General features: G+C 49.2%; 2 protein-coding genes across 2 annotated transcripts; one reads left to right on the forward strand and one right to left on the reverse strand.

Annotated features, from left to right (window-relative positions):
- Window positions 1–456: 456 nt before the first annotated feature.
- LOC100832739 (UDP-glycosyltransferase 88B1) lies at window positions 457–2,649 on the forward strand. The gene has a single exon (XM_014897096.2). The coding sequence runs from the start codon at window positions 720–722 to the stop codon at window positions 2,151–2,153; it is 1,434 nt and encodes a 477-aa protein (XP_014752582.1). The 5' UTR covers window positions 457–719; the 3' UTR covers window positions 2,154–2,649.
- Window positions 2,650–9,910: 7,261 nt separating this feature from the next.
- On the reverse strand, window positions 9,911–12,006 carry LOC100833045 (anthocyanidin 3-O-glucosyltransferase 2). Its single transcript, XM_003563009.4, has one exon. It carries the CDS (start codon window positions 11,724–11,726, stop codon window positions 10,248–10,250), a length of 1,479 nt encoding a protein of 492 aa, XP_003563057.1. The 5' UTR covers window positions 11,727–12,006; the 3' UTR covers window positions 9,911–10,247.
- Between the last annotated feature and the right edge of the window lie 1,025 nt (window positions 12,007–13,031).

The raw sequence follows: 13,031 nt of genomic DNA on the forward strand, positions 1-13,031 counted from the left end.
AGCTGCCAAACACTTGAGTAGAAATTCCTAATTAACTTTGTCATATGCTTTTCAAAATCAAGTTTCAGAATCAGCCCCTGTTGCTTTATGGATCTAGCCTCATGCAGCACCTCATGCAAAGAGATTACACCATCCATAATGTTCCTCCTTTGATGAATGCATTCTGACACATGTTAATTAGCTTTGGCATCACAGGGTTTAATCTAATGGTCATTGCTTTGACATACTAATACTTAATGACGCTTAAATACATATGACTAATTCTATGTTCTATGTTGATCCGCAAGAAAGCTTGCTTAACTTCTCCTATCTTGGACCACAGGATAGTTGTTTGAGAAGAATAGTACCATCCCAAGCTTATTTGCTTCTTAAGCAAAATGCCTGCATTTTTTGATGGTCACCACACAACCATACCGTTCTTTTTGGCACATGGAAGGATCCCAGCGAAACCACAGCCACACAGATGTGCTTTAGTTGTGTTGTCATTTCGCCGGACACGAAGGCAATTTTAGATGTAGCTCGTGTGTGGTATGCAACAATAAATCAAATTTCCGAGAGTGGGTCAACAGGTCTGGGCGCTTTGCAGTCTGTCCTTAAGATAAGGCTCACCGCATCACAAACTTCATCGCTGAATTGATCCCAAGCCGGTATTGGCAGCGGGCCGGAGAGAGAGCATACATAATCTAGAGTATTCCTAGCTAGTTCACGAATCACCACCGATGGCAACCCCGACCGTCGTGTTGCTGCCCGTCTGGGGCGCTGGCCACCTCATGTCCATGCTGGACGCAGGCAAGCGGTTGCTCGCCCGCAGCCGCGGCGCTCTCTCGCTCACGGTGCTCGTCATGCAGGCACCGGCGGAGAACTACAGGTCCGAGGTCGCCGGCCACATTCGTCGGGAGGAAGCTTCCGGGCTGGACATTCGCTTCCATCACCTCCCCACCGTTGAGCTCCCAACGGACTACGTGGGCATCGAGGAATTTATCTCCCGTTTCGTGCAGCTCCACGCGCCGCACGTGAAGGCGGCCATCTCCGGCCTGGCGTGCCCCGTGGCAGCACTTGTCGTCGACTTCTTCGCCACGACGCTGTTCGACGTCTCCCGCGAGCTCGCCGTGCCGGCATACGTGTACTTCACCGCCAGCGCCGCCGCGTACGCGCTCTTCCTGCGCCTGCCGGCGCTCCAGGAGGAGGTAACGTGCGAGTTCGAGGAGTTGGACGGCATGGTGGACGTTCCCGGGTTGCCGCCGGTGCCGCCGTCGTCCCTCCCGTCGCCGTTGATGGACAAGAAGAACCCCAACTACACATGGTTCGTGTACCACGGCAGGCGTTTCATGGAAGCCAACGGCGTCATGATTAACACGGCGGCCGCGCTCGAGCAGAGCGTTCTTGCTGCCATCGCCGACGGCCGGTGCACGCCCGGAATCCCTGCCCCGACGGTCTATCCAGTCGGCCCTGTGATCTCCTTCAATCCGCCAGCGGAGCAGGGCGGCCATGAGTGCCTCCGGTGGCTCGACACGCAGCCTCCGGCCTCCGTGGTGCTCCTCTGTTTCGGCAGCGGAGGCTTCTCCACCGCGCCGCAGGCGCACGAGATCGCGCACGGGCTGGAGCGCAGCGGGCACCGGTTCCTCTGGGTTCTGCGTGGCCCGCCGGCAGCCGGCGCGCAGCAACCCGCGGACGCGAATCTAGAGGAGCTGCTCCCGGAGGGGTTCCTGGAGAGGACCAAGGGGAAGGGCCTCGTGTGGCCGACAAAGGCGCCCCAGAAGGAGATCCTCGCGCACGCCGCCGTGGGGGGTTTCGTGACGCACGGCGGGTGGAACTCGGTCCTGGAGAGCCTGTGGTTCGGCGTGCCCATGGTGCCGTGGCCGCTCTACGCCGAGCAGCACTTCAACGCGTTCACGCTGGTCGCCTACATGGGCGTGGCCGTGGCCATGGAGGTGGACAGGAAGAGGAAAAACTTCGTGCGCGCGTCAGACCTGGAACGAGCCGTGGTGGCGCTCATGGGCGACTCCGACGAGGGAAGGAAGGCGAGAGAGAAAGCCACGGAGATGAAAGCTGCCTGTAGGAGTGCCGTCGAGGAAGGAGGTTCGTCGTATTCTGCACTGGGGAGCCTCGCGGAAGAGATGATTAAAGGCGTGAACCAGAGATCGCCGCACTGAAATGGTGTTCTGCATAAGGGTGCGTAGAAAATCAACTTGGAGGGAGCTGGACCGAGTGTTTATTTTCCTGATTGCTAATAATTGCTGCTGCTGGCACATCGTGAGCAACCGTCCGGCGTCTGCTGCACCGATCGTGCGGACACGTGCCTGGTGAGCCCCGCGCTAATCAGGCTTTTTCGGTCAAGACATGTAATCCTCGTGGGCTCATTTGAGTTGGTTGAGAAATAATAATTCCTTTTTTTGCGAAAGGGAAAAATAATTATTTCAGGGTCAATGATGTGAACTGTTGATTCGGATGCGGAGATTCGGGAGCTTTCAGGTTTCTTTGTGCTTGTATTATTTGGGAATTTCAGCTTTGTTGGAGGTAGCATATCATTTTTGTGCAACTCAGCTTATAAAAATGCGCAGCTTTATCAGTTTTATTCCTAAAATTGTAATAGTGGTAATGGCTATTGTATCAGTGAGTATGATTTATGGTTCAAACGTTGCTAAGTTATATGATTTTGAAATGAAATTATTCTCTTTTTCTGTTGTGGTGGTGACTTATATAGTTAAGTTTCACTAATAAATATACATAACTTGCACAATTTGCTTGGTATATCTCGGCTGAAGCTCTGGACCGTCTCATATGCTTTGAGATTTGTTTAGCCTGGTATTTATTAGTATTATTTTCGTAGCTTGAGATGGGCGGTCTGATCCATAGGAGGTTTGTGTGTCTTAAGTCTTCAAAAAAATTTAGTGTGTTTGTTGAAATGCAGAAATGGCCTATTTTAATTTGTCCCGTTGATGACCCGAGCTTTAATCCGACGATAGAAATGTTACGCCCCCCTAAAGGCACAAATAAATAGTGAAAAGATATTCTCAAAGCAAGTTAGAGAGAGCGGCATGTCAACTAAAATATGAGTGTTATCATTATATTTTAAGTTCTTTTTTGTCTTGTCTTGATTTTTTAAACAAAATGCAACTGGTTTTCCCTACAAATATTTTTCTACATTTACAAGTATTAAAGGTGAGCATCCCAAATACGTTCAACTTCAAAACCAGTAGTGTGCAACTTGTGTCATGTGAAGAACCATTCATGTTTTTATGCCTATTGCAATGTATAATTGTTTGGGGCACTTACACTTTTGTTAGTAGTAAAGGTCGCATCCTTCTCATGTGCAATTCGCATACTAACAATGTGCAACTAATTATCAATTTTTCATCTAAAAGCCTACTTTCTTTTTTGTTAAATGACCTTCCTTTTTCTAATTGGGTTTTTACTAATCCATAATTAAATTGCACATTTACTGAAATTAAAACTAGACGATATACATATGTGAAACTTAAACAACAATAATGTGCAAGTGAACTTTTCTTGATTTTTTTTTATGTTCGTACAAATCTTTGTGTGGTGTATTAATTTTTTGGAAAAGTTGCACACCCGCTATACAAGTCACTTCAATATGCAGTCTAAAAGGTCCTTTCATTTATTTATTTCTGATGTCTTTCGAATTGGCGCATATTTCGGGAAAAAGAGGGTATTGCAGTAGTGCCAATCATGAATCTATTATATACTAAAAGCAATATGAGAGGTACCGAGGGAAGACTCCACGTTGATTCACATCACCTCAATTATTCTAGGCATTGGATCTGAGATCTAACAATCAATATTTAATGAGTGGGGTATACTAGACGGACTAGGAATAAAACATCAAATTGATTTAAGGTCCACATAGGCTCAATATGTTATGTTTCATGTTAATTAAGTTAATATTTATTTTTATTGTGCCAAACGAGTTAGTCAATCAATATATTATCGACCTTTCGACTTTATTTTCCATTATTTTTTTGCACGCGTCATGGAAATATTAATTACTACTCCCCCCATTTGGTACTAAGTTGGTACAAATTTTGTATTAAGTGGGTGACACTTTTTATGTATGGGGGGGAGTATAAATATCTCTACAAACTAAAAAAACGACCGACACTTATCAAAATTAAATCCAAGTATCTATAGAACAAAAACATTAAATTCACATTATGATTTATTATCATGCATGGAAACATATCTTTTTTTTGACGCAAAATACAGTAGGGAAGGTCTCTACTGCGTCATTTTTATTTATATAGAATGGTATTTACAATGATGGAAACATATCTACTAATATAATTTAGCATGCACATAATCTATGAGTGCAAACAACTGATCCACCAATTACTACTCATCTGAACTTTAATTTAGTGTACGGATGTTATATCATGTGTAATGAACCATATCAGAGAAACACCAGAGATTGGTAGGTGATCTGAAGTTTAATTACAAATACTGAACTAATATCAATTACAAATGACCAGTCAATATATTGATCAACTAATATAAAAGCACAATACAAGGTTCTAGAGAGAAAACATCACGTTGATCCAAATTATCTATTGTTAGTTAGATAAATATGAGCTAAACACGACCTCAATTTTCCATTTTTAACGATTGTTAGTGCGATCAACAATCTCAAGTAAAAACCAGTGGTTGGTAGGTGAACTAAACTTTAATCACAAATAATAGGTTAATATCACCTATAAATAATTCAGAAATCTGATGCGGAAGTCGATCCACCAGCCAACACTAGATTTAATCTTTAGTTCTGGATTTCGATATAAAATCACATATAGATAAAATATTGTCTCATGTGTTAAAACATCACTTGACTTAGTATATAGATTTTACTTTTTTAGATATATTAAGTTGATTAATTTTGTCTTTTTAACGACCAATTATATAAATAGTATGACAATACATACCTACGTCAGCTAGAAAGCTAAGACGATTACAGATGTTTCCCGCACAATTTTTTTTTGAGCGAAAACAGTAGGAGAGGTTCCTATTGTGGTATATTATTATAATAAAGTACAATTACATATTTACAGATGGGGACATGCCCTTGTTTTTAATCTAAAAAAGGCCTATCAAAATATCGAAATGATGTGACAGAATTTTAGGTACCCTAAAACCAAGAAGAAAAAGATGTGCTCTGAATTTCGCAAGCCAGAGTTGAAAACTAGCTCTCTCCCCTTCAAAAATCAGCTTATTTCAAATTTTCCAAATATTACAAGCTGCAATGGCAAACACTTCAAAAAATAGGGGGTTATTAAATGGGTTTTTTTTACTTCTGTGCCCTCGGTTCCATAGTTCTACTCAGTTTTGCACAGGCCTTAGAACACTGCTCGCTTCTACCCTCCTCCTTTGCGCAAATGCTCGCTTTTACCATCACGGAGTACCTCCTCACGGTCAACTCGGTCAGGTCGTTAGCTGCTGACGGGTGGGACCGGGTATAAGCCTGACGGGTGGGACCAATGTGCGCTGCTGACTGTGCGTCGGGCCGGGCTTCGGCGAGCTTGACTCTGGCCACCGCGACGACGGCCACTGCGGCGTGGGGATCGACGCGAGCACGAGGACAAGGACTAGGACGGGGACGTGGACGCAAGGATGCGCCGCTAGGATGCTCTCGGTCGGCACGACGGATGCTAGGATGCGCCGCTGTCGCGCGCTCACGCCACGAACACAGCACAACACAGCCATCGAAGAAAGAACCTAGTTCATATATTCCAACAAGGTCTTACATTAACGACATTAATTTTGAAAAAAAAAACGCCGATTGATCGCTCACTCCTCGGCTTCGTCTTCAGATTCCTCCACAGGCGGCGCATGCCCCTCTACAGCAACCTCCACAAGCGCCTCCCCCTCCTCCATGTACGGGAGGCCGTGCATCTCGCCGGCGTGGGGGAACGTGGTCGCAGTGTTGGTGTACACGTTGTACAGCGTGAATGCGATGAACTCGCATCCACACCAGTACACGCGGCCAAGGAGGTAATCGGCGTCATGGCTGTTGGCAAGGTGCACCAGGAGGGCGGTTTTCACGCCGTGCTCGCGGAGCATCTCCAGGCGGTACATTGGAGGGCCACCGGCCTCCAGGTGACTGAAGCCGGTGTTGAGGAAGTTCCTGGCCAGCACCATCGAGCTCCGACTGCGTGACATCGCCCACACCTGGAGCGTCCGCTCCACACGCACGCCAGGTGGGAACCACGCCTCGTCAGTGAGGGGTGGCGGGTTGAAGGTGAGGCCTTCGAACGCCATTGCTTGTCGTTTGTGGGGGCGTTGGGCGTTGGGCGTTGGGTTGAAGAAGTGGAGTGGAGAGCTGTGTAGAAGAAGGAGAAGAATGGAGAGCTGTGTAGAAGAAGCAGAGCCATGGCGCCGGGATAAATAGCAATGGTGACAGGGGAAGGGGAGAGGTTTTCCGGCGATCGGTGGGCTTTGAATGTGGTCGCCGGCGCAGTTTGAAATGCATGGGAAACTGGCGTACGTGGGAAGTTGGAGTGAACTGGCGTCAATAGCAGGCGTGCGCGGCGACGCGGCCCAGTGAGAGCGATCCCAGCACGTTTCCCACTCACTCTCAATAACTATGAGATCGTCTCGTCGATTTCCTCTCTCCACTACTCTCTCGGTCTCGTCGGCTTCCTCTCCCCACTACTTCTTATGTGCATGCCCAGTAAACCGATTCTCTCGTCTTCTCTGATCTCATCTACATTCTTCCTCTCGCTCTCTCTCGAGCTCTACCACTTCTCTCCACCATGGCCAAGGACAAGGAGCTAGTAGACGGTACCGAGAGCTCGGCCGGCGGCGGCCATGGGCGTGAGCTGGCCACCACTCTGCCATCTGGCACCCGCCAACATGCGCCGGTGGCATTGTCCCATGCATTGAGCACGGACGCCGCCGCTCGTCGCAGCCGCTCGCCCCCACCAAAGCGTGCCCGCATCGATGTGGACGTCCCGTGCTCGTCCTACGACCGACTCCCCCTCGACGACAACGATGACGACGAGGAGGAGGAGGAGGAGGCCGAGTGCGAGATCAATCGGCGCCACGCCGCGCTCCTGCACATGTACCACCAACGTGTGCGGGAAGCCGACCGGCGGCACATGGCTGCCGCGAAGGTGGCTTCCGTGGCGGAAAATTTCGCCACCGAGTGTAGCCGGGAGGCGGTGGAGGCGAGGGAGCGGTACGAGTTTGAGCTCGCGACGCTAAACTCGGAGAGGAGCAACCTTCTTGAGGAGCGGGGGAGGAAGAACTTCCGGAAATCCGGGTGGAGCGCGATGCCATCTTCGGCCTCAACGACGGCGACGGCGACGACGCTGCATAATGTTATTCGTTATTTATCTCTAGCTGCATAAGTATATGTTGCTACGTATCTCTATTTTTATTCCTATTTTGTAATCGATCTTGCTATGGAATGTTATCCTTTTTCTCTTATATATATATATGGGTATGGTAACAGCATAAGGTTGTAGTATTTTGAATGAAGCAACGTTGGTAAAGCAAGGCCGGTCACAAATTGATTTTGGTCTGAATTTTTTTTGCAATTGGCAAAATAGGCAACAACAGTAGTTTAGGTGCAAAAAGGATTCAAATACGTTTGGACCCGGTGCATTCCAAGTTTTTTAGAATGCCAAGGCAAAACCATGACCTTGTTATATCGGTTTCACATCGATTTGTGTGAAGTTTCATTGAATTTTGAATTATGAGCCGAAAAGGCTGGAAATTCAAAGAATGCACGAAATATCTTTCCTGAACTCTAGAAATCTGAAATTTGGAGAGAACATCAAGGATGAACACTAAACGCTATGAAAATCTTCTTGGACGAAAATTGTGAATCTAAGGGTGATTGAGGTAATAGTTCCCCTGATTTGTTTCAATTTGAAATTCAAAAAATAGGTAACAATTCAGATTTGAACAAGCTTTGAGATAATGACATTAATAGCCATATGTGGTTAGTGTGCAAAGTTTGACTTCATTTGGAGAAAGTTTTGTGATTCAATTCCAAAATTTACATCAAACTTCCAACATCTCCTTTAGAGATTTTAAAACATCCCAGAGAGATGTGCTGCTTTGAACATTATGCATGTGATCGCAAATTGATTTTGGTCTGAACTTTTTTTTTTGTGTCAGGTAATGATAAATAAAGAGCCCAAGCAGGTTTTCAGATTTTTCCGGATAAAATTTTCCTATTATTATAATTTTTTTTCCAATTGGCAGAATAGGCAAAAACAGTAGTTTAGGTGCAAAAATGTTTCAAATGCATTTGGACCCGGTGCATTCCAAGTTTTTTGGAATGCCATGGCAAAACCATGACTTTGTTATATTGGTTCCATATCGATTTGTGCGAAGTTTCATTGAATTTTGAATTATGAGCCGAAAAGGCTGGAAATTCAAAGAATGCACGAAATATCGTTCCTGAACTCCAGAACATATGAAATTTGGAGAGAACATCAAGGAGGAACACTAAACGCTATGAAAATCTTCTGGGACGAAACTTGTGAATCTAAGTGGTGATTGAGGTAACAGTTCCCCCAGATTTGTTTGAATTTGAAATTCAAAAAATAGGTAAACAATCAGATATGAACAAGATTTGAGATAATGACATTAATAGGCATATGTGACTAGTGTGCAAAGTTTGACTTCATTTGGAGAAAGTTTTGTGATTCAATTCCAAAATTTACATTAAAATGGCCAAATTGTGGGTCTACTCAACAAAGGCAACTTTCTCAAAATAATTTGAAATTTTGTCATCTTGCATAACTTTCCATTCTGATTGCATCTGTGCTATCAGAGATCAATTTGGAGGAAATTCAATTTTCAAGGTTCCTACAAAATTGTCCATTCCAGTGGGCTCAAAGGGCAAAAGGTGGCTCTTTCTTCCCCCCCCCCCCCCTCGAACAAAAGAAGCTCATCTTCCTGGCCGCTCTTTCCGCTTCTCAATTCGGCCGCTAAACCTTGCCGCCACGACCTCGTAGACATGCCAAAGTTGTATCCGCAAGTCGCGCATCCTCTGGTGCTCTAGTCTGGCCGAAACGCGAACGGCGTTCGCGCCGTCCAGAGCGCGCTCGCGCGCAGCTGCTTTGCGCCGTCATGGCCAGCGTCCTCCACGAGCCTCGCCACCTTGCCCAAGAGACCCGCATCGGCTCGAGAATCCTTCCTGCAGAAGTAATCGACCCGAGGTGCCACCAATCGCCGCGTCACCATCTTCTTCCTCAGCTCCTACCGGTATTTCTCCGGACTCGACCGCCGCCTCCCTCAGCTCCACCTGATCACTCTGAACCTTCCGGTGATTCTCATCCCAGCCTCGCGTGGTCCGAGTCATCCCCACATCGCTGCTCCTCTCTGCCTGCCAGATTCGTGATGACCTACTCATTCTTTTGCCCCTCTTTCCTGCCTCTCCCGTGCTCTATATCGCCCCGCCTCCCAGCGGAGCCCTCCGCCACCGCAGACCGCACGAGCCCGTGGCCAGCAAGATTTCAGCAATGAGAAGCTCCAGCGCCACCTCATGGTGAAGCGGCCTTGCGCCTGCTAGACACCCCACCCCCTGCCTGTCCTGTGTCGCGCAGGAGAGCAACTCCGGCGACGGCAAAGCATCGGCGAGGTAGTAGCCAGAAGCCGCCTGATTTTTCCTTCTGACGATGGACCCACTTGCAAATTAATCATTTCTTCTACGGTCAAAGGGATCATTTTCCTGTTGCTTCAGCCCCACACGTCAGTAGCTAGGTTGGCCCCACTCGGCAGGATTTAACCTGGCCCCACCCATCAGGAGGTAATGGTCAAAGGCCTTGAACGTTAACAGGTCCGCCGTGAGGACATTTGCGAGCATTTGCCAAAGAACGAAGTGTAGAAGCGAGCAACGTTTTAAGTCTTAGGCAAAACTGAGTACAACTAAAAAACCAAGGACACGAAAATAAAAAACCCTTATTAAATTGTCTTTTGATTCCAGGGAGAGGTTCTAGGCAAGTGGAGTTTCTAGGCCACTGCATATTTATATGTTGCCACATCTCTTAGTGAATGAACAATGTAGGAATAGATGATCCAGTGTCTCTTCACAATCAGAGAGGAGCAAAGAACACATGCCAGGCTGGAATCAATATTGTAATATTTCCTTGAGAGCATATTCCTGTAGCAGTGAACACTAGTATTTTTTCTTCATTTTTTTTTGAAAAGTAAAATTTCTCCAGAGCTCGATCAAGACTACCCAGCGAGGCGCCCGCGCAGTGCGTTCCACGCTGCTCGACGGTTCACACCTTCGGCAGAGCGCCTTCGTGAAGCACCTCGGAGAGCCTCTGCAACGCAGCCTCAGAAGAGCCGCCCTTGCCGACGGCCTTGCGGCACACATCTCTCATCACGGCGGCCTTCTCCCTCGCCTTCCTCCCCTCCTCGCCGCCGCCCATCAGGGACTCCACCGCCCGCTCCAGCTCCGCTGCCTCGACAAAGTTGTCCCGCTTCCGGTCCACCTTGAGCGGCACCGCGACGCCCATGTCGGCCACGAGCTCGAACGCGTTGAGGTGCTGCTCCGCGTACAGCGGCCACGGCGCCATGGGCACGCCGTGCCACAGGCTCTCCAGCACCGAGTTCCACCCGCAGTGGGTCACGAACCCGCCCACGGCGGCATGCGCCAGGATCTCCTTCTGCGGCGCCCACGTCGGCCAGACGAGGACCCTACCCGCCGTCCTCTCCAGGAACCCCTCCGGGAGGAGCTCGTCCAGGTCCGCGTCCGTCGGGTGCTCCGACCCGTCCGGCGCGCCGGCGCCCGTGTCCGCGCCGGGCGGGCCTCGGAGGACCCACAGGAAGCGGTGGGCGCCGCACCGCTCGAGCGCCGCGCAGATCTCAACTACCTGTGCCGCCTCAAACCAGCCCATGCTCCCGAAGCAGAGGAGCACCACCGACGCCCTTGGCTGCGCGTCGAGCCAGGCGACGCACGCGTGCGGCGGCCCGGAGGAGGATTCCTTCTTGCTACTACTGCTACCGAGCGAGAGCACGGGGCCGATGGGGTACACGGGCGGCGCGGGGCGTCCGGGCACGGCGCGACCTTCGGCGATGGCCGCGAGCGGGCCCGGCTCGAGCTCGTCCGCGGTGTTCGCGATGATCCCCGTGGCGTCCATGAAGCGCTCCCCGAGGCGCACGAACCACGTGTAGTTGGGGCTCTTCTTGTCCACCACGGGGCACGGCATCCACTCGTGCGGTATAGGCGGCAGCCCGGGCACGTGCACGACTCCTCCCTCCACTTCCTCGAACTCCACGGTCACCGCCTCGTGGAGCACGGGCAGGTGGAGCATGAGCGCGAGCATGGCGCCCGTGGAAGACATGAACACGTAGGAGGGCACGCCGAGGTCCTGGGCCACGTCCACCATGGGCGCCGCGAACAGGTCGAGCACGAGCGCGGCGACGGGGCAGGACATGCCGGCCACGGCGTCCCTGACGCCCGGCGCGTGGAGCTCGATGTACCGCGCGATGAACTCCTCGACTCCGGCAGCGTCGGCGGGGGGCTCGACGGCGGGGAGGCGGTGGATGCGGATGTCGAGGCCCGAGGCCGCCTCGCGGCGGACGTGCGCCTCGACCTCGGAGGTGGCCGCGGCGGTGGGCGGGCGCATCACGAGGAGCGTGATGGAGAAGGCGCGGCCGCCGCTGAGGAGGACGCGCTTGCAGGACTCGAGCATGGACATGAGGTGCCCCGCGCCCCACTCCGGGAGGAGAACCAGCGTGGGTGGCGTCGCCATCGCAGCGTTGATAGCTTACTGGTGTGTCGGTGCTTGACTGCTTGTCGAACTGTGTTGAACTGGCTGATCCAGCAGGGGCTGCTCTAATATAGGCAGGGATGTGAATGTGGTTCTTGGTAGCAATGATTTTGGTTCATGATAACTTAGAGAAGTAGTCGCGCGCGCTTGCACCTGTCGAAATTTATGGAGGCCATCCAAATCGATAGTGATCGGAGGATTCGAGGGAGTGATATCTAGACTTAACTACTCTGTAGTAGATCATGACGATTCTAAGCTGTCGCAGTCGGGAAACGATGCCGCGGGAGGCACGCAGCCCACCAAGTTGGACCAAACGCACTAGTGCATGAAGATTGGACAACATATGTCTTGGTTCTCTTTTCTTTTCCTCTGCCACTTTAGCCCTCGCGTCTTCGTTATCCAAATATTTTGACGGTCGAGCAGGCTCCGTCTTATTTTTGTGGCTCCTCCGCGTAGAATTTTGAGGCGAATCTAACACGTGCCGGCCGGGCCAATTGGTCCAATCATTGAAAAAAGATTAGGACAGCAAAGTTCTACTCCATACGTGGAAGGGTAAACCTATTAGGACATCTTCAACACTTGTATTGAAGGTGCTGGAGATTGTCACATAAGTTTTTGATGATGTGGTAGGGATTAAATTAGCAGAGAAAGCAAGGTTTTATATAGATTATCATACTCCCTCCGTCCAATATTAAGTGACGAAATATTACGTGTATCTAAACGATTTTTGGGTATAGATACATTCATATTTGAACAAATTTGAGTCACTTGATATGGGACGTAGGGAGTACAAAATTACACAGAAGCCACTGATGATGCACAAGGGTTGCACTTTTTTTTTGTAAACTTCCTGCATATATTAATTCATGGTAAGATCAAAAGATCTTACAGCAAAGATACAGGTTACATTCTGGACTATCAGAAGAAACACAAAGATTAGATCATAGTCCTTGGAGAAGTCCAAGATTACTGCACAGACCCTTGGAGATACAACTTTTACATCAAGGTCCTTAGACACGTGTAGAGCAGAAGCTGTGAGCGTGTCGATTCACCGCTTGGACCACGAAGCTTCTCGGCCTTGTCTCTGCCAACCACTGGAATTCAACCCGGCATCTCTGCAAGCTGAGCTGCGGGCGCCGCTTTTACATCAAGAATTTGATTTATGAGTGTTGTATTATGAATTACATATCTTTTTTTGCACCCATGTGTTTTTGAATGTATTTTGGACCCATGCTTGATTTGATGATAGCATCGAATATCTTTATTACATCTTGTCCAAAATATGTC

This window comes from Brachypodium distachyon, chromosome 1 (assembly GCF_000005505.3).
Source record: "Brachypodium distachyon strain Bd21 chromosome 1, Brachypodium_distachyon_v3.0, whole genome shotgun sequence".
NCBI classification, from domain to species: Eukaryota; Viridiplantae; Streptophyta; class Magnoliopsida; order Poales; family Poaceae; genus Brachypodium; species Brachypodium distachyon.

What these genes read in the sequence shown, in the direction of transcription:
- LOC100832739 (XM_014897096.2), top strand. Translation starts at nt 720, where the DNA reads ATGGCAACCCCGACCGTCGTGTTGCTGCCCGTCTGGGGCGCTGGCCAC.
- LOC100833045 (XM_003563009.4), bottom strand. Translation starts at nt 11,726, where the DNA reads ATGGCGACGCCACCCACGCTGGTTCTCCTCCCGGAGTGGGGCGCGGGG.